General features: G+C 47.6%; 2 protein-coding genes across 3 annotated transcripts in view; both read left to right on the forward strand.

Annotated features, from left to right (window-relative positions):
• Positions 1-22,133, forward strand: part of LOC138797178 (zinc finger protein 300-like) — an 898,668-nt gene that overhangs the window by 90,458 nt on the left and 786,077 nt on the right. Inside the window, exons 1-4 of one of the 2 annotated variants that reach the window (XM_069977011.1) lie at positions 46-138; positions 5,218-5,289; positions 5,433-5,527; positions 5,712-5,832. In XM_069977011.1, the coding sequence (XP_069833112.1) occupies positions 5,253-5,289; positions 5,433-5,527; positions 5,712-5,832 (253 nt within the window). In that variant the 5' untranslated portion in view covers positions 46-138; positions 5,218-5,252. Of the gene's footprint in view, positions 1-45; positions 139-5,217; positions 5,290-5,432; positions 5,528-5,711; positions 5,833-22,133 lie in introns of those variants that run through there. The other variant, XM_069977012.1, reaches the window with a different exon arrangement.
• LOC138797097 (zinc finger protein 41-like) lies at positions 5,451-14,720 on the forward strand. Its single transcript, XM_069976898.1, has 2 exons — positions 5,451-5,527; positions 13,489-14,720. Exon 2 carries the CDS (start codon positions 13,515-13,517, stop codon positions 14,718-14,720), a length of 1,206 nt encoding a protein of 401 aa, XP_069832999.1. The 5' UTR covers positions 5,451-5,527; positions 13,489-13,514.

A 22,133-nucleotide genomic window follows, 5' to 3' on the forward strand; every position in this document is an offset into this window, starting at 1 on the left:
GTCACATGATTGTGACATCATCACAGGTCCTACACCTCCAGCATCTACTAGATACAGAGCAGCTCCTGGTCGGGCAGTCACTGCTGTTGTGTTGTGTGTGGAGATCTCTGCTCCTCAGTGTGTGACCCCAGCAGTAAGGTAAGCTTACAGGAGGAGGGGTGTTACATTGTGTTACTATCAGTGTGACCCCCCCCCAGCAGTAAGGTAAGCTTACAGGAGGAGGGATGTTACATTGTGTTACTATCAGTGTGTGACCCCCCCAGCAGTAAGGTAAGCTTACAGGAGGAGGGATGTTACATTGTGTTACTATCAGTGTGACCCCAGCAGTAAGGTAAGCTTACAGGAGGAGGGATGTTACATTGTGTTACTATCAGTGTGACCCCCCAGCAGTAAGGTAAGCTTACAGGAGGAGGGATGTTACATTGTGTTACTATCAGTGTGTGACCCCAGCAGTAAGGTAAGCTTACAGGAGGAGGGGTGTTACATTGTGTTACTATCAGTGTGTGACCCCAGCAGTAAGGTAAGCTTACAGGAGGAGGGATGTTACATTGTGTTACTATCAGTGTGTGACCCCAGCAGTAAGGTAAGCTTACAGGAGGAGGGATGTTACATTGTGTTACTATCAGTGTGACCCCAGCAGTAAGGTAAGCTTACAGGAGGAGGGGTGTTACATTGTGTTACTATCAGTGTGTGACCCCAGCAGTAAGGTAAGCTTACAGGAGGAGGGGTGTTACAGTGTGTTACTATCAGTGTGACCCCCCAGCAGTAAGGTAAGCTTACAGGAGGAGGTATGTTACATTGTGTTACTATCAGTGTGACCCCAGCAGTAAGGTAAGCTTACAGGAGGAGGGATGTTACATTGTGTTATTATCAGTGTGTGACCCCAGCAGTAAGGTAAGCTTACAGGAGGAGGGGTGTTACATTGTGTTACTATCAGTGTGACCCCAGCAGTAAGGTAAGCTTACAGGAGGAGGGGTGTTACATTGTGTTACTATCAGTGTGACCCCCCAGCAGTAAGGTAAGCTTACAGGGGGAGGGATGTTACATTGTGTTACTATTAGTGTGACCCCCAGCAGTAGGTAAGCTTACAGGAGGAGGGATGTTACATTGTGTTACTATCAGTGTGACCCCCCAGCAGTAAGGTAAGCTTACAGGAGGAGGGGTGTTACATTGTGTTACTGTAAGTGTGTGACCCCAGCAGTAAGGTAAGCTTACAGGAGGAGGGATGTTACATTTTGTTACTATCAGTGTGACCCCAGCAGTAAGGTAAGATTACAGGAGGAGGGGTGTTACATTGTGTTAATATCAGTGTGACCCCCCCAGCAGTAAGGTAAGCTTACAGGAGGAGGGATGTTACATTGTGTTACTATCAGTGTGACCCCAGCAGTAAGGTAAGCTTACAGGAGGAGGGGTGTTACATTGTGTTACTATCAGTGTGACCCCCCCAGCAGTAAGGTAAGCTTACAGGAGGAGGGATGTTACATTGTGTTACTATCAGTGTGACCCCAGCAGTAAGGTAAGCTTACAGGAGGAGGGATGTTACATTGTGTTACTATCAGTGTGTGACCCCAGCAGTAAGGTAAGCTTAAAGGAGGAGGGATGTTACATTGTGTTACTATCAGTGTGTGACCCCCAGCAGTAAGGTAAGCTTACAGGAGGAGGGATGTTACATTGTGTTACTATCAGTGTGTGACCCCCCCCAGCAGTAAGGTAAGCTTACAGGAGGAGGGATGTTACATTGTGTTACTATCAGTGTGACCCCAGCAGTAAGGTAAGCTTACAGGAGGAGGGATGTTACATTGTGTTACTATCAGTGTGTGACCCCCAGCAGTAAGGTAAGCTTACAGGAGGAGGGATGTTACATTGTGTTACTATCAGTGTGTGACCCCCCCAGCAGTAAGGTAAGCTTACAGGAGGAGGGGTGTTACATTGTGTTACTATCAGTGTGTGACCCCAGCAGTAAGGTAAGCTTACAGGAGGAGGGATGTTACATTGTGTTACTATCAGTGTGTGACCCCCCCAGCAGTAAGGTAAGCTTACAGGAGTAGGGGTGTTACATTGTGTTACTATCAGTGTATGACCCCAGCAGTAAGGTAAGCTTACAGGAGGAGGGATGTTACATTGTGTTACTATCAGTGTGTGACCCCAGCAGTAAGGTAAGCTTACAGGAGGAGGGATGTTACATTGTGTTACTATCAGTGTGTGACCCCCCCAGCAGTAAGGTAAGCTTACAGGAGGAGGGATGTTACATTGTGTTACTATTAGTGTGTGACCCCAGCAGTAAGGTAAGCTTACAGGAGGAGGGATGTTACATTGTGTTACTATCAGTGTGTGACCCCCCCAGCAGTAAGGTAAGCTTACAGGAGGAGGGATGTTACATTGTGTTACTATCAGTGTGTGACCCCCCCAGCAGTAAGGTAAGCTTACAGGAGGAGGGATGTTACATTGTGTTACTATCAGTGTGACCCCAGCAGTAAGGTAAGCTTACAGGAGGAGGGATGTTACATTGTGTTACTATCAGTGTGTGACCCCCAGCAGTAAGGTAAGCTTACAGGAGGAGGGATGTTACATTGTGTTACTATCAGTGTGTGACCCCCCCCCAGCAGTAAGGTAAGCTTACAGGAGGAGGGATGTTACATTGTGTTACTATCAGTGTGACCCCAGCAGTAAGGTAAGCTTACAGGAGGAGGGATGTTACATTGTGTTACTATCAGTGTGTGACCCCCAGCAGTAAGGTAAGCTTACAGGAGGAGGGATGTTACATTGTGTTACTATCAGTGTGTGACCCCCCCAGCAGTAAGGTAAGCTTACAGGAGGAGGGGTGTTACATTGTGTTACTATCAGTGTGTGACCCCAGCAGTAAGGTAAGCTTACAGGAGGAGGGATGTTACATTGTGTTACTATCAGTGTATGACCCCAGCAGTAAGGTAAGCTTACAGGAGGAGGGATGTTACATTGTGTTACTATCAGTGTGTGACCCCCCCAGCAGTAAGGTAAGCTTACAGGAGGAGGGGTGTTACATTGTGTTACTATCAGTGTGACCCCAGCAGTAAGGTAAGCTTACAGGAGGAGGGATGTTACATTGTGTTACTATCAGTGTGACCCCAGCAGTAAGGTAAGCTTACAGGAGGAGGGATGTTACATTGTGTTACTATCAGTGTGACCCCAGCAGTAAGGTAAGCTTACAGGAGGAGGGATGTTACATTGTGTTACTATTAGTGTGACCCCCCCCAGCAGTAAGGTAAGCTTACAGGAGGAGGGATGTTACATTGTGTTACTATTAGTGTGACCCCCCCAGCAGTAAGGTAAGCTTACAGGAGGAGGGATGTTACATTGTGTTACTATCAGTGTGTGACCCCCCAGCAGTAAGGTAAGCTTAGAGGAGGAGGGGTGTTACATTGTGTTACTATCAGTGTGACCCCAGCAGTAAGGTAAGCTTACAGGAGGAGGGATGTTACATTCTGTTACTATCAGTGTGTGACCCCCCAGCAGTAAGGTAAGCTTAGAGGAGGAGGGGTGTTACATTGTGTTACTATCAGTGTGACCCCAGCAGTAAGGTAAGCTTACAGGAGGAGGGATGTTACATTGTGTTACTATCAGTGTGTGACCCCAGCAGTAAGGTAAGCTTACAAGAGGAGGGATGTTACATTGTGTTACTATCAGTGTGTGATCCCCCAGCAGTAAGGTAAGCTTACAGGAGGAGGGATGTTACATTGTGTTACTATCAGTGTGTGACCCCCCAGCAGTAAGGTAAGCTTACAGGAGGAGGGATGTTACATTGTGTTACTATCAGTGTGTGACCCCAGCAGTAAGGTAAGCTTACAGGAGGAGGGATGTTACATTGTGTTACTATCAGTGTGTGACCCCCCAGCAGTAAGGTAAGCTTACAGGAGGAGGGATGTTACATTGTGTTACTATCAGTGTGTGACCCCCAGCAGTAAGGTAAGCTTACAGGAGGAGGGATGTTACATTGTGTTACTATCAGTGTGTGACCCCCCCAGCAGTAAGGTAAGCTTACAGGAGGAGGGATGTTACATTGTGTTACTATCAGTGTATGACCCCAGCAGTAAGGTAAGCTTACAGGAGGAGGGGTGTTACATTGTGTTACTATCAGTGTATGACCCCAGCAGTAAGGTAAGCTTACAGGAGGAGGGATGTTACATTGTGTTACTATCAGTGTGTGACCCCAGCAGTAAGGTAAGCTTACAGGAGGAGGGATGTTACATTGTGTTACTATCAGTGTGTGACCCCCCCAGCAGTAAGGTAAGCTTACAGGAGGAGGGGTGTTACATTGTGTTACTATCAGTGTGACCCCAGCAGTAAGGTAAGCTTACAGGAGGAGGGATGTTACATTGTGTTACTATTAGTGTGTGACCCCAGCAGTAAGGTAAGCTTACAGGAGGAGGGATGTTACATTGTGTTACTATTAGTGTGTGACCCCAGCAGTAAGGTAAGCTTACAGGAGGAGGGATGTTACATTGTGTTACTATCAGTGTGACCCCCAGCAGTAAGGTAAGCTTACAGGAGGAGGGGTGTTACATTGTGTTACTATCAGTGTGTGACCCCAGCAGTAAGGTAAGATTACAGGAGGAGGGATGTTACATTGTGTTACTATCAGTGTGACCCCAGCAGTAAGGTAAGCTTACAGGAGGAGGGATGTTACATTGTGTTACTATCAGTGTGACCCCAGCAGTAAGGTAAGCTTACAGGAGGAGGGATGTTACATTGTGTTACTATTAGTGTGACCCCCCCAGCAGTAAGGTAAGCTTACAGGAGGAGGGATGTTACATTGTGTTACTATCAGTGTGACCCCCCCCAGCGGTAAGGTAAGCTTACAGGAGGAGGGATGTTACATTGTGTTACTATCAGTGTGTGACCCCCCAGCAGTAAGGTAAGCTTACAGGAGGAGGGATGTTACATTGTGTTACTATCAGTGTGACCCCCCAGCAGTAAGGTAAGCTTACAGGAGGAGGGGTGTTACATTGTGTTACTATCAGTGTGACCCCCCCAGCAGTAAGGTAAGCTTACAGGAGGAGGGATGTTACATTGTGTTACTATCAGTGTGACCCCAGCAGTAAGGTAAGCTTACAGGAGGAGGGATGTTACATTGTGTTACTATCAGTGTGTGACCCCCCCAGCAGTAAGGTAAGCTTACAGGAGGAGGGATGTTACATTGTGTTACTATCAGTGTGTGACCCCTTTTCCTTACTGTATCAGGACACAAAGATCTGTATCGGGGGGAGCAGCCGCTCATGATGGAGGATCAGCCGCTCAGCCTCACAGCACAAGGTAAGAGGAGACCTTCCTGATTCTAGAGATCAGGGGGGAGGGGCCCCTAGATCATCCTCCTCCTCCCATCCTCCCCCCATCCTCCTCCTCCTGATGACATGTAGCAGTGTATAATGGATTGGCTCCCTGTGTGTTCCCTACAGATGGAGGCAGTGACAGGAATCCACCAGAGAGGTGTCCCCGTCCTCTGTATTCCCAGGACTGTCCAGAGGGAAATGTCCCAGCAGACAATCAGCAGGTAGATGAGGCTGATGCTATAGCACTATATCTCTATAGCGCCCCCCGGTGCTGGTGGTTGTTGCTCCTGCACTCATAGATGTGATGAGGCTGATAGATACATGTTGCTGGTTTCTTATGTTGATGTGTTAGATTTTCCCTCCTGTCTGCTGGATTGTACTGAATTGTTCTATATGTCCCATCAGGGGGGAGATCAGGTGACTAATATTAAAGTGGAGGATGAAGCAGAAGAAGAGAGGATGAGGGGCGATCCCCTGTGTATGAGTGAGGTGAAGGAGGAGGAGGCGCCGGGAGCTGCTATACCAGGTATGGGAGAATGGATGGAGCGGGGTATATTACACACTCCTCATCCCCCTATATCCTCTAGGATCACAGATTATTATATTGGATAACACGTTTGTTTTGCTTTCTCGGATATTTGAGCTGATTATAATTTAACCCATTAGAGTTAAGTGGAAGTATATTTAGTATATTCTGTATCAGGTAGAGAAACATGAGATGAAGTTTTCCTGATGATGAAACATTATATGTTCCCTGCAGCATTAATTCAACTGAAACAAAAGTGTTTTCTTGCTGATCTCCGTTTGTATTCAACATCCGCTGCGCCGCGCATCAGTGTCCGAGTGTAGTCACTTATAGATAACAGATCAGTGTCCGGCTGTAGTCACTTATAGATAACAGATCAGTGTCCGGCTGTAGTCACTTATAGATAACAGATCAGTGTCCGAGTGTAGTCACTTATAGATAACAGATCAGTGTCCGAGTGTAGTCACTTATAGATAACAGATCAGTGTCCGAGTGTAGTCACTTATAGATAACAGATCAGTGTCCGGCTGTAGTCACTTATAGATAACAGATCAGTGTCCGAGTGTAGTCACTTATAGATAACAGATCAGTGTCCGGCTGTAGTCACTTATAGATAACAGATCAGTGTCCGAGTGTAGTCACTTATAGATAACAGATCAGTGTCCGGCTGTAGTTCCTTATAGGTAGAATATCTAGAACAGATAAGTGTCCGGCTGTAGTCTCTTATAGGTAGAATATCTAGAACAGATAAGTGTCCGGCTGTAGTCGCTTATACGTAGAATATCTAGAACAGATCAGTGTCCGGCTGTAGTCCCTTATAGGTAGAATATCCTGAACAGATCAGTGTCTGCCTGTAGCCCCTATAGATAACAGATCAGTGTCCGGCTGTAGTCCCTTATAGGTAGAATATCCTGAACAGATCAGTGTCCGCCTGTAGCCCCTATAGATAACAGATCAGTGTCCGGCTGTAGTCCCTTATAGGTAGAATATCCTGAACAGATCAATGTCCGCCTGTAGCCCCTATAGATAACAGATCAGTGTCCGGCTGTAGTTCCTTATAGGTAGAATATCTAGAACAGATAAGTGTTTGGGTGTAGTCACTTATAGATGAGAGATCAGTGTCCGGCTGTAGTCCCTTATAGATAGAATATCTAGAACAGATCAGTGTCCGGCTGTAGTCGCTTATACATAGAATATCTAGAACAGATCAGTGTCCGGCTGTAGTCGCTTATACATAGAATATCTAGAACAGATCAGTGTTCGGGTGTAGTCACTTATAGGTGGAATATCCAGAACAGATCAGTATCCGGCTGTAGTCGCTTATAGAGGAGAGATCAGTGTTCGGCAGTAGTTATTAATAGGTAGAATATCTATAACAGATCAGTGTCCGGCTGTAGTCCCTTATAGATAACAGATCAGTGTCCGGCTGTAGTCCCTTATAGATGAGAGATCAGTGTCCGGCTGTAGTCCCTTATAGGTAGAATATCTAGAACAGATAAGTGTTCGGGTGTAGTCACTTATAGATAACAGATCAGTGTCCGGCTGTAGTCCCTTATAGGTAGAATATCTAGAACAGATAAGTGTCCGGCTGTAGTCCCTTATAGATGAGAGATCAGTGTCCGGCTGTAGTCCCTTATAGGTAGAATACAGTAGTGGATTATAATAGGGGCGTTTTGGGCGGCAGCCCGGGGCCCTGAGCTCCTGGGGGGCCCATGACCACCCAAAAGACTTATACTTTCAGTGGTGTACTGTCTCCTGGCTACACTTCTGCCATGATTTGCAAAAAAATCACTGTGTTTTTATGGCAATTTTGCACAAATCAGGACATCATGACATTATCTGTCCTGTACTATGAACCCCAGGCTAGTGCTGCCATAGTTACAGTGGGGTGGGGGGCCCAGGCTTGGTGAACAGCCCGGGGCCTATGGTAAAGTTAATCCGCCCCTGGTAGAATATGTAGAACAGATAAGTGTCCGGCTGTAGTCACTTATAGATAACAGATCAGTGTCCGACTGTAGTCCCTTATAGGTAGAATATCTAGAACAGATCAGTGTCCGGCTGTAGTCCCTTATAGGTAGAATATCTAGAACAGATAAGTGTTCGGGTGTAGTCACTTATAGATAACAGATCAGTGTCCGGCTGTAGTCCCTTATAGGTAGAATATCTAGAACAGATCAGTGTCCGGCTGTAGTCCCTTATAGGTAGAATATCTAGAACAGATAAGTGTTCGGGTGTAGTCACTTATAGATAACAGATCAGTGTCCGGCTGTAGTCCCTTATAGATGAGAGATCAGTGTCCGGCTGTAGTCCCTTATAGGTAGAATACAGTAGTGGATTATAATAGGGGCGTTTTGGGCGGCAGCCCGGGGCCTATGGTAAAGTTAATCCGCCCCTGGTAGAATATGTAGAACAGATCAGTGTCCGGCTGTAGTCGCTTATACATAGAATATCTAGAACAGATCAGTGTCCGGCTGTAGTCCCTTATAGGTAGAATATCCTGAACAGATCAGTGTCCGGCTGTAGTCCCTTATAGGTAGAATATCCTGAACAGATCAGTGTGAAGCTGTAGTCCCTTATAGATAGAATATCCTGATCTGATCACCTTCTGTGCGGCTGTAGTCCCTTATAGGTAGAATATCCTGATCTGATCACCTTCTGTGCGGCTGTAGTCCCTTATAGGTAGAATATCCTGAACAGATCAGTGTCCGGCTGTAGTCGCTTATACATAGAATATCTAGAACAGATCATTGTCCGGCTGTAGTCCCTTATAGATAGAATATCCTGATCTGATCACCTTCTGTGCGGCTGTAGTCCCTTATAGGTAGAATATCCTGATCTGATCACCTTCTGCGTGGCTGTATAGGTCATTGGACCCGTTGTAGTTACTGCCCCCATACGGCCAGTGCAGAGGGGGATCTGTTCACCACTCACCCGCACTATTGATTGGTGTACAGTACCAGCCCTGGAGTGGTGGCCTCTGCCGCTCTGCCGTCGTCTTGTTTTTTATCCTAGTAATAGTCAGATATTGATGGATTCCAGGGAAAAATTCCAAATATGAAAGCAGAAAATGAATTTCCAATGACATGTGGCACTTTACCACCTTTTTAAGCTTTAAGAAGGTTGTTAACCAAAGCGGTGTAGTTTGGGGTTCGAATCTCGCCCACATCCTGGGATGATTTCCACCCAACTTTCTCAGGCCTTGCCTGTCAACCTGTTTGAAAAACTAAACAGAGTTTCGGCATCTTGGAGGCTTGAAAGACGGAAACTTTTGTACCAGGTGACAGCAGACGCCATCATTGACGCCAGTTACTCTATTTGCACTTGGCATAATTTCTGGACCAATTCATTCAGTTCTGACTTTTGTTCTGAGCTGAGGATCATCGGACGTACGCGGCTCATAGTCTGAATGAGTGGTGTTCTCATCTCTGACCCATGCACAGCAACATCTTCATCAGCCGCCTCCTCTAGGCTCCGTGTATTTGGCAGCTCCATCATGTCTCTAGCGATTCTCTGTTTCTGGCGGTTCCCTGTCTCTGAGGGCACTGAGTCCCTGGCCATTCTGTGACTCTGGTAGCTCTAGTATGACTCTGGTGGTTCCCTGTCTCTGGGGCCTCTGTGTGCCTGGCGGCTCCATCATGTCTTTGGTGGTTCCCTGTCTCTGGTCGTTCCTTTTCTCTGGGGCCCCCATGTCTCTGGTGGTTCCCTGTCTCTAGGGCCTCTGTGTCCCTGGCATTCCGTGTCTCTGGTTGTTCCCTGTCTCTAGGGCCTCTGTGTCCCTGGCGGCTCTATCATGTCTTTGGTGGTTCCCTGTCTCTGGGAGCTTTGCGTCTCTGGTCGTTCCTTTTCTCTGGGGCGCCCATGTCTCCGGTGGTTCCCTGTCTCCGGTGGTTCCCTGTCCCTGGTGGTTCCCTGTCCCTGGCGTTCCGTGTCTCTGGTGGTTCCCTGTCTCTAGGGCCTCTGTGTCCCTGGCGTTCGGTGTCTCTGGTGGTTCCCTGTCTCTAGGGCCTCTGTGTCCCTGGCGTTTCTTGTCTCTGGTGGTTCCCTGTCTCTGGGGGCTTTGGTAATGGTAGCATCATCATGTGGCACTGGTCTCATAGCTGAAGGCAGGTTGGGATTTTCAGTGTATTTTTTATTGTTAGCAGAGAAGCCAGAGACATTGAATAGACAGAAGTAACAGTTGGTCACATGATCCCTCTGTTCCTGCCATATCACTGGGGCCTCTCAGCCGATCTCTAAGATCAGCAACTCCTACTGCACAACAGATGTGAGGAGCCCAGGACTTGATCACCAGTCCTGCATCCATAGTCCAGCTCATAAGCTTCCATGATGGGAGCTGTCATGGTGCGTCTTCCGGGATGGGAGGTGTCATGGTGCGTCTTCCGGGATGGGAGGTGTCATGGTGCGTCTTCCGGGATGGGAGGTGTCATGGTGCGTCTTCCGGGATGGGAGCTGTCATGGTGTTTCCTTCATGATGGGAGCTGTCATGGTGCGTCTTCCGAGATGGGAGCTGTCATGGTGCGTCTTCCGAGATGGGAGCTGTCATGGTGCGTCTTCCGAGATGGGAGCTGTCATGGTGCGTCTTCCGAGATGGGAGCTGTCATGGTGCGTCTTCCGTGATGGGAGCTGTCATGGTGTTTCCTTCATGATGGGAGCTGTCATGGTGCGTCTTCCGGGATGGGAGCTGTCATGGTGCGTCTTCCGTGATGGGAGCTGTCATGGTGTTTCCTTCATGATGGGAGCTGTCATGGTGCGTCTTCCGTGATGGGAGCTGTCATGGTGCGTCTTCCGGGATGGGAGCTGTCATGGTGCGTCTTCCGAGATGGGAGCTGTCATGGTGCGTCTTCCAAGATGGGAGCGGTCATGGTGTTTCCTTCATGATGGGAGCTGTCATGGTGCGTCTTCCGTGATGGGAGCTGTCATGGTGCGTCTTCCATGATGGGAGCTGTCATGGTGCGTCTTCCATGGGAGCTGTCATGGTGCTTCAGTGTCTGACCGCATCTCTATGGAAGGGCTCGCGCACCTCCACTCTCCTCCTCTCAGAGAACTGACATGTCAATTCTTTGAGCGGAGAGCAGAGGCCGCCCCACTTGCTTAGTGTGAACATATCCTTGCAGCAGTGAGATGAGATGGGATTAGAGGGGGGGGGGGGGTGGAGCTTAACTGGACTCTGTATTCAACCCCTGAACACTAATGTGAATACCCACCTATACTAATGGCAGTGTACACAGCTGTATCCGTGTATAACACTGCTGTATGCTTTATATATGTACAATACAACTATTGAAAAGAAGGGTCTGTGGAGTCTGAGGAGTTACGAGTCTCAAAACACGGGAATAGCCAGATATCCCTCCGGGGAGGGAAGCCTATTGCCAAGGGGGTGCCTCCCAGTGGGGAGATCACCAAACCACCCTGATACGTAGCCCCTTAAGTCCCACTCGGTTGCGAGTATTGGAACATAAATAGGGAAACACCAGGGTGGCCCCTTTTACGTCAAAGTCTAACTCTGTGGCGAGTATTGCGACATGACAAGGGTTACCAAGGCAGGAATCCATCCACAGACGATCGTTTCGGGGTAGTTGCCCCTCGTCAGTGTGGAGTAGGATTCTGGCTAAAAGGGGCAATGAAAAATAGACCAACAAAACACAACAATCGCTGAGCTCAGAGAGACCAGCGACAAGAATATCAAATGGTGTACTCACTGAAGAGTCTCCACTAATGCATTGCCCCTTATAAATTTAAATATGCATATGAGCTCAGCGATTGCTGTGTTTTATTGGCAGCCTATGTATGATTGATGAGTGGGGAATGGAGGACATGACTCCAAATGGTTCAGCTTATCACAGGGGATATCTAGGATGAGTGACTCTATAGCTGCTTTCTTTCAGAGACAGCGCCACTCTAGTGCTCAGTATGTGGTATTGCAGCTCTGCTGTAGTGTTATGGTAGGAGCAGAGAGGCAGCCCGTAACTGTATACATGTATACATCATCGTGTGTGTTTTATTTATTTTTTTCTTTTCTCTATTATTTTATTCATTTGTATGTGACTTGAAATCCAGTCTAATCCACATCTGGTTCTGACAAAAATTCACTCCCCCCTCTTTATATGATGGTTTCACCCGCTCCATCTACCCCCCCCCCCCCCCCCCCCCCCCCCCCCCTTACATTATACATGTGCTTCCACCCGCTCCATCTTCTCCCCCCTTACATTATACATGTGCTTCCACCCGCTCCATCTCCCCCCTTACATTATACATATGCTTCCACCCTGCTCCATCTCCTCCCCCGTTACATTATACATGTGCTTCCACCCGCTCCATCTTCTCCCCCCTTACATTATACATGTGCTTCCACCCGCTCCATCTCCTCCCCCCTTACATTATACATGTGCTTCCACCCCGCTCCATCTCCTCCCCCCCCTTACATTATACATGTGCTTCCACCCCGCTCCATCTCCTCCCCCTTTACATTATACATGTGCTTCCACCCCGCTCCATCTCCTCCCCCCCTTACATTATACATGTGCTTCCACCCCGCTCCATCTCCTCCCCCCTTACATTATACATGTGCTTCCACCCGCTCCATCTCCTCCCCCCCTTACATTATACATGTGCTTATACCCGCTCCATCTCCTCCCCCCTTACATTATACATGTGCCTCCACCCCGCTCCATCTCCTCCCCCCCTTACATTATACATGTGCTTCCACCCCGCTCCATCTCCTCCCCCCTTACATTATACATGTGCTTCCACCCCGCTCCTTCTCCTCCCCCCTTACATTATACATGTGCTTCCACCCGCTCCATCTCCTCCCCCCTTACATTATACATGTGCTTCCACCCTGCTCCATCTCCTCCCCCCTTACATTATACATGTGCTTCCACCCGCTCCATCTCCTCCCCCCCTTACATTATACATGTGCTTCCACCCGCTCCATCTCCTCCCCCCTTACATTATACATGTGCTTCCACCCTGCTCCATCTCCTCCTTACATTATACATGTGCTTCCACCCTGCTCCATCCCCCCCTTACATTATACATGTGCTTCCACCCCGCTCCATCTCCTCCCCCCCCCTTACATTATACATGTGCTTCCACCCCGCTCCATCTCCCCCCTTACATTATACATGTGCTTCCACCCTGCTCCATCCCCCCCTTACATTATACATGTGCTTCCACCCCGCTCCATCTCCTCCCCCCTTACATTATACATGTGCTTCCACACCCCCCCTCCTTACATTATACATGTGCTTCCACCCCGCTCCATCTCCTCCCCCCTTACATTATACATGTGCTTCCACCCCGCTCCATCTCCTCCCCCCCCCTTACATTATACATGTGCTTCCACCCTGCTCCATCTCCTCCCCCCTTACAATATACATGTGCTTCCACCCCGCTCCATCTCCTCCCCCCCTTACATTATACATGTGCTTCCACCCCGCTCCATCTCCTCCCCCCTTACATTATACATGTGCTTCCACCCCGCTCCATCTCCTCCCCCCCTTACATTATACATGTGCTTCCACCCGCTCCATCTCCTCCCCCCCTTACATTATACATGTGCTTCCAGTTGAGTAGAAATATTATAAACTTTTATGATTTGATTGTTTTTTGATTTTGTTTTTTTTTTTATACAAAATTCATTTTTATCCATAACAGAAAATCCCAAATCTGAGGAAACCTCCATGTTATCTCTGATTTATAAAGCAGAAGCTGTCGGTGCGGAGCAGCGCTCCTCAGGAGAAGCCATCCTCCCCCTTACTGTACATCCAGGACGTCACACTACAGATCTATCATATAATCCTCCTGACCATGAGGAACCTTCTCCTGACTGCTCACACACTGCGACCACAGGGACTGGGCAGGAAGATGAGACAAGGTTTCATTGTGGTGAATGTGGAAAAGAATTTACAAGAAGATCAGATCTTTCTAAACACATGAGAATTCATACTGGAGAGAAGCCATTTTTATGTTCAGAATGTGGAAAATGCTTTTTATATAAATCTGATTTTGTTAGACATGACAGAAGTCACACAGGGGAGAAGCCGTTTTCATGTTCAGAATGTGGGAAGTGTTTTAGTACCAAAGGCAAACTCAAAGATCATCAGAAAATTCACTCAGGGAACAAGCCGTATTCATGTTCTGAATGTGGAAAATGTTTTATACGCAGGACACAGCTGGTTATACATGAGAGAAGTCACACGGGAGAGAAACCATTTTCATGCTCAGAATGCGGGAAATGCTTTATAAGTAAATCACATCTTGTAATACATGAGAGAATTCACACAGGAGAGAAACCATATTTATGTTCAGAATGTGGAAAATGTTTTATAACAAAATCTGATCTTATTACACATGTGAGAATTCACACAGGTGAAAAACCATATCCATGCTCAGAATGTGGTAAATTCTTTATAGATAAATCACAGCTTGCTATACATAAGAGAAGCCACACAGGAGAGAAACCATATTTGTGTGCAGAATGTGGAAAATGTTTTACAAGCAAATCCCACCTTATTACACATGTTAGAATTCACACAGGAGCAAAACCATATTCATGCTCAGAGTGTGGGAAATGCTTTACAGAAAAATCACAGCTTGTTATACATGAGAGAATTCACACTGGAGAGAAGCCATACTCATGTTCAGAGTGTGAGAAAAGTTTTACAAGTAAACAAAGTCTTGTTAAACACATGCTTATTCACACAAGAGGAAAACCACATCCATGTTCAGAGTGTGGAAAATGTTATAGAAGTCTGTCAACTCTTGCACTACATGAGATAAGTCACTCAGGGATAAAGCCATATTCATGTTCAGAGTGTGGGAAATGTTTTACAAATCAGTCATCTCTTAGTAGACATGAGAAAATTCACTCAGGGAAGATGCAATAGTCATATTCAGAATGTGGAAAATGTTTTTCAGATAAATCCTATCTTGTTCGACAAGTCAAAAGTGTTCATACTTTGTGTGAAAAATGTTTTTGTTTTTTTTTCTTAGAAGAACAAAATTGAAAACACGTGAGGATGAAACCTGTTCTTGTATGAAATGTGAGAAATGCCATAGGAGAAAAACTATACAATAAACGTGATTGTTAAGAGATTAGAGAGCCGAGTGATTATTACCGGGAAGAAGAGTCTCGTTTACTCTCACAACCACAACACTGAATTGTTGCATCTCTCTCCCTGTAGTGATGGGGTCCCCTGCGCCGCAGGACAATCTGGGAACAGCCAGAGCAAAATGACATGTGACTATAACCATCATCCATGTAACATATAACGCTGCCCGCAGCTCTTACAGTGATACATCTGACAGATTCCATGTAACATATGTATAATGCTGCCCGCAGCTCTTACAGTGATACAGCTGACAGATTCCATGTAACATATATGTATAATGCTGCCCGCAGCTCTTACAGTGATACATCTGACAGATTCCATGTAACATACATGTATAATGCTGCCCGCTGCTCTTACAGTGATATATGTTACATGGAATCTGTCAGCTGTATCACTGTAAGAGCTGCGGGCAGCATTATACAAATGTTACATGAAATCTGTCAGATGTATCACTGTAAGAGCTGCGGGCAGCATTATACATATGTTACATGGAATCTGTCAGCTGTATCACTGTAAGAGCTGCGGGCAGCATTATACATATGTTACATGGAATCTGTCAGATGTATCACTGTAAGAGCTGCGGGCAGCATTATACATATATGTTACATGGAATCTGTCAGCTGTATCACTGTAAGAGCTGCGGGCAGCATTATACATATGTTACGTGGAATCTGTCAGCTGTATGTATAATGCTGCCCGTGGTTCTTACAGTAATACAGCTGACAGATTCCATGTAACATATAACGCTGCCCGCAGCTCTTACAGTAATACAGCTGACAGATTCCATGTAACATATATGTATAATGCTGCCCGCAGCTCTTACAGTAATACAGCTGACAGATTCCATGTAACATATATGTATAATGCTGCCCGCAGCTCTTACAGTAATACAGCTGACAGATTCCATGTAACATATATGTATAATGCTGCCCGTGGTTCTTACAGTAATACAGCTGATAGATTCCATGTAACATATAACGCTGCCCGCAGCTCTTACAGTAATACAGCTGACAGGTTCCATGTAACATATATGTATAATGCTGCCCGCAGCTCTTACATGGAATCTGTCAGCTGTATTACTGTAACATATATGTATAATGCTGCCCGCAGCTCTTACAGTAATACAGCTGATAGATTCCATGTAACATATATGTATAATGCTGCCCGCAGCTCTTACAGTAATACAGCTGATAGATTCCATGTAACATATATGTATAATGCTGCCCGCAGCTCTTACGGTAATACAGCTGACAGATTCCATGTAACATATATGTATAATGCTGCCCGCAGCTCTTACGGTAATACAGCTGATAGATTCCATGTAACATATATGTATAATGCTGCCCGCAGCTCTTACAGTAATACAGCTGACAGGTTCCATGTAACATATATGTATAATGCTGCCCGCAGCTCTTACAGTAATACAGCTGACAGATTCCATGTAACATATATGTATAATGCTGCCCGCAGCTCTTACAGTAATACAGCTGACAGATTCCATGTAACATATATGTATAATGCTGCCCGCAGCTCTTACATGGAATCTGTCAGCTGTATTACTGTAACATATATGTATAATGCTGCCCGCAGCTCTTACAGTAATACAGCTGACAGATTCCATGTAACATATGTATAATGCTGCCCGCAGCTCTTACAGTAATACAGCTGACAGATTCCATGTAACATATATGTATAATGCTGCCCGCAGCTCTTACAGTAATACAGCTGATCGATTCCATGTAACATATATGTATAATGCTGCCCGCAGCTCTTACAGTAATATAGCTGACAGATTCCATGTAACATATATACTGTATATAATGCTGCCCGCAGCTCTTACAGTAATACAGCTGACAGGTTCCATGTAACATATGTATAATGCTGCCCGCAGCTCTTACAGTAATACAGCTGACAGATTCCATGTAACATATATGTATAATGCTGCCCGCAGCTCTTACAGTAATACAGCTGATAGATTCTATGTAACATATATGTATAATGCTGCCCGCAGCTCTTACAGTAATACAGCCAGGGCCGGATTAAAGAGGGGGCACAAGGGGCACGTGCCCCTGGGCCTCCACCACTAGGGGGCCCCCACCAGCTGGAACCCGGAAGGGGAGTTCCGGAGCAATTTTTTTTTTTTTGTTAAACCCCTCCGCCGCCCCGGCGCTAACGTCCGCGCCCGGGCGGTTTTGGGGGGGGGGGGCTCAGGGGAGTGATGGGTCGGCCGGGGGATCAGGCAGGTACAGAGGCAGGCTGAAAAGGTCTCCCCCATGCAGGGCCGGCGTGAGCTTCCGGTACATGCAGGCCGGAAGCTCACAGTGCAGCCCCGCTATGCCCGAACCTCTCTCCTGTTTGGCAGCGGCGTGATGACGTCACACGCACGCTGCTGAGCGGGGAAGAAGTTCGGGCATGGCAGGGCTGCACTGTGAGCTTCCAGCCTGTCTGTACCGGAAGCTCACGCCGGCCCTACATGGGGGTGACCTTTTCAGCCTGCCTCTGTACCTACCGCCCTGCTGATCCTCCGACTGGTCTCCCTGCCAGCCGGCTAATCCCCCGGACCCCCGGCTGGTCCCCCTGTCACCCAGCTGATCCCTCAGCCCCCCGACCGCTCACTCTTCCCTCCCTGCCTGTCACCTCAGCTGCCCCCACCCATCCTCACCCCCTGCCACCCCAGCTTACCCCGATCTTCTGCCCCTGCAACCCCAGCCGCCCTCCCATCTTCTCCCCCTGCAACCCCAGCCGCCCCCCCCATCTTCTCCCCCTGCCACCCCAGCTGCCCTCCCATCTTCTCCCCCTGTTGCCCCAGCTGCCCCCCCTGTTCCCCAGGTTCTCCCCCTGCCACCCCAGCTGCCCTCCCATCTTCTCCCCCTGTCACCCCAGCTTCCCCCTTCTCCCCCTGCCACCCCAGCTGCCCTCCCATCTTCTCCCCCTGTCACCCCAGCTGCTCCCACTGTTCCCCAGGTTCTCCCCCTCCCCGGTCGCCCCAGCTGATCTCCCTGCCCCCCAGCTTCTTCCCCTCCCCCTGTTGCCCCAGCTGCTATCCCTGCCTCCCCTCCCCAGTTACCCCCAGCTGCCTCCCTTCCCCAGTCCCCCCCCCAGCTGCCTCCCTTCCCCAGTTACCCCCATCTGCCTCCCTTCCCCAGTCCACCCCCATCTGCCTCCCTTCCCCAGTCCCCCCCCAGCTGCCTCCCTTCCCCAGTCCCCCCCCAGCTGCCTCCCTTCCCCAGTCCCCCCCCAGCTGCCTCCCTTCCCCAGTCCACCCCCAGCTGCCTCCCTTCCCCAGTCACCCCCAGCTGCCTCCCTTCCCCAGTCACCCCCAGCTGCCTCCCTTCCCCAGTCACCCCCAGCTGCCTCTCCTTCCCCAGTCACCCCCAGCTCCCTCCCTTCCTCAGCCCCCCCCCCAGCTGCCTCCCTTCCCCAGTCACCCCCAGCTGCCTCTCCTTCCCCAGTCACCCCCAGCTGCCTCCCTTCCCCAGTCACCCCCAGCTGCCTCCCTTCCCCAGTCACCCCCAGCTGCCTCTCCTTCCCCAGTCACCCCCAGCTGCCTCCCTGCACCAGTCACCCCCAGCTGCCCGCCTGCAGATGAGTTGTGGTCGGAGAAGTCTTCATGATGGCTGCTCCAGATGGAGAAGAAAGCGAAGTGTGAGCGACGGCAATAGGAGAAGACGTCACCTGTGAGTCATTAGTAACTGCACTGTAATCACTTCTATAGTGTGCAGAGCCTGGGTACCATTGGGGTCTTAATGGGTCAGTGTATTGTTTGCGGTAGTGTACTGACACAGCCCTGCGGTCACTACAGTACACTAGCGCAAATTTTTAAACTAGGACCCAACTACAAGAGCTGCAGGCACTACAACTCCCAGCGTATGCTGAGGGCTGCAGACTGTCAGTACATGCTGGGAGTTGTAGTGCCTGCAGCTGTTGTAGTTGGGCCCTAGGTGGCATATAAGAATACATAGATCTGTGGGGGCTCAGTGTAGGGAAGTGACCCCAGAACATCACTAATAGGGGATAGGGGGAGATGTTGTTGTTCTATCCCCTATTAGTGCTGTTCTGGGGTCACTTCCCTACACTGAGCCCCCACCGGCTGGAGCCGGCCTCCAGCACCCAGCTCCCAGTATACACCATGCAGGTAACCTGTCCGTGCCGAGGGGAAGGGGGGGGGAGGGGCCTCAGCATGCAAAGTGCCTAGGGCAGCATGAACTCTAAATACAGGCCTGGGTGTAGGGTTAACTGTGTGTTGACACATCTCCCGCCCGGCAGGCTCCTCAGACTTCCCCCTGATAGAGGCTTCCTGGAGGATCCCGAACAACACTCTCCTGCTGCGACCCCCCACCCCCCTCCTCCCCTCTGACCTCACTGAGGAGAGGACAGCGCGCCGACGGGACCTCAAGTGGTAGGAAACCTGATTTCTCCAGCTGCAGCAGGGAGGTGACGTCACAGAGCCTGCTGGACGATCTGTCACAGCGGCTGCCAGGCTGAAGGAACCAGGAGAGAAGAGAGAAGACCCATCCCCCGCCCAGATCAGGTGAGTATGAGTGAATGGGGTATATTTACTATGGAGGACATTACAGCAGGGGTATATACTATGGAGGACATTACAGCAGGTGTATATACTATGGAGGACATTACAGCAGGTGGTATATACTATGGGGGGCATTACAGCAGGGGTATATATACTATGGAGGACATTACAGCAGGGGTATATATACCATGGGGGACATTACAGCAGGGGTATATATACCATGGGGGACATTACAGCAGGGGTATATACTATGTATGGGGACACATATCAGAGCAGGGGGTATATACTATGTATGGGGACATTACAGCAGGGGGCATATACTGTACTATGTATGGGGTCACATATCAGAGCAGGGGGCATATACTATGGGGGCACATTCGAGAAGGTGGTATATACTATGGGGGCACATTAGAGCAGGGGGTATATACTATGTATGGGGACACATATCAGAGCAGGGGGCATATACTATGTAAGGGGGCATATACTATGGGGGCACATATCAGAGCAGGGGGTATATACTATGTATGGAGACACATATCAGAACAGGGGTATATACTATGTATGGGGACACATATCAGAGCATGGGCCATATACTATGGGGGCACATTACAGCAGGGGGCACAGCAGGGCTGGACATTATTACTATATGATGGCACAGCAGGGGGCAATATTACTATAAGTGGGCACAACATGAGGACTTTATTACTATACGGAGGCACAACAGGAGATATTACTATATGTGGGCACAGGGGACATTATTACTATATGGGGGCACAGCAGAGGGTCCTACATACAGGGGACAACCCACACACTCATTAAGAAAAAAGGGAAGGAAATTGAAGGAAATGTGCGGAGCCTGAGATGTTTGTCTTGCAGGTTGTAAAGAGAAGAATTGTAGCTGCAAGAAATCATCCTGGAGGTCCAGGCCAGATGGAGAGGAAAAGGAAAGTGACACCTGAGATTAAAGAAGACGTCACCTGTGAGTCACTGAATTACAAGTTTTTTCTTTGTTTTTTTTGTAGAAAACTATTTGGTAGGGGGCCCTGAAGTGAAAAGGGAAATATTGCTCTTTGCCATAATACACACGCTGCTTTTTAATAGCAGAGTTTTACTGTATCAGCTGAAATTGTGGCAAAACTTCATGAGATAATAATTCTGTAGTCTGTGTGCAGCATATGGTATATACTGTATATAGTCTGTGTGCAGCATGTGATATATAGCCTGTGTGCAGCATATGGTATATACTGTATATAGTCTGTGTGCAGCATATAGTATATACTGTATATAGTCTGTGTGCAGCATATGATATATAGCCTGTGTGCAGCATGTGGTATATACTGTATATAGTCTGTGTGCAGCATGTGGTATATACTGTATATAGTCTGTGTGCAGCATGTGGTATATACTGTATATACTCTGGGTGCCGCATATGGTATATACTGTATATAGTCTGTGTGCAGCATATGATATATAGCCTGTGTGCAGCATATGATATATAGCCTGTGTGCAGCATGTGGTATATACTGTATATAGTCTGTGTGCAGCATATAGTATATACTGTATATAGTCTGTGTGCAGCATGTGGTATATACTGTATATAGTCTGTGTGCAGCATGTGGTATATACTGTATATAGTCTGTGTGCAGCATATGGTATATACTGTATATACTCTGGGTGCAGCATATGGTATATACTGTATATAGTCTGGGTGCAGCATATGTTATATAGCCTGTGTGCAGCATGTGGTATATACTGTATATAGTCTGTGTGCAGCATATAGTATATACTGTATATACTCTGGGTGCAGCATATGGTATATACTGTATATAGCCTGTGTGCAGCATATGGTATATACTGTATATAGCCTGTGTGCAGCATATGATATATAGCCTGTGTGCAGCATGTGGTATATACTGTATATAGTCTGTGTGCAGCATATGGTATATACTGTATATAGCCTGTGTGCAGCATATGGTATATACTGTATATAGCCTGTGTGCAGCATATGGTATATACTGTATATAGCCTGTGTGCAGCATATGGTATATAGCCTGTGTGCAGCATGTGGTATATACTGTATATAGCCTGTGTGCAGCATATGGTATATACTGTATATAGTCTGTGTGCAGCATATGGTATATACTGTATATAGTCTGTGTGCAGTGTATGATATATAGCCTGACAGCAGTGGATGATATATAGTCTGTGTGCAGCATATGATATATAGCCTGAGAGCAGTGTATGAGATATAGCCTGTGTGCAGCATATGGTATATACTGTATATAGTCTGTGTGCAGCATATGACATATAGCCTGTGTGCAGCATATGGTATATACTGTATATAGTCTGTGTGCAGCATATGGTATATACTGTATATAGCCTGTGTGCAGCATATGGTATATACTGTATATACTCTGGGTGCAGCATATGGTATATACTGTATATATTCTGTGTGCAGCAAATGACATATAGCCTGTGTGCAGCATATGGTATATACTGTATATAGTCTGTGTGCAGCATATGACATATAGCCTGTGTGCAGCATATGGTATATACTGTATATAGTCTGTGTGCAGCATATGGTATATACTGTATATAGTCTGTGTGCAGCATATGGTATATACTGTATATAGTCTGTGTGCAGCATATGATATACAGTA

Source organism: Dendropsophus ebraccatus, chromosome 7 (assembly GCF_027789765.1).
Source record: "Dendropsophus ebraccatus isolate aDenEbr1 chromosome 7, aDenEbr1.pat, whole genome shotgun sequence".
Lineage (NCBI taxonomy): Eukaryota > Metazoa > Chordata > Amphibia > Anura > Hylidae > Dendropsophus > Dendropsophus ebraccatus.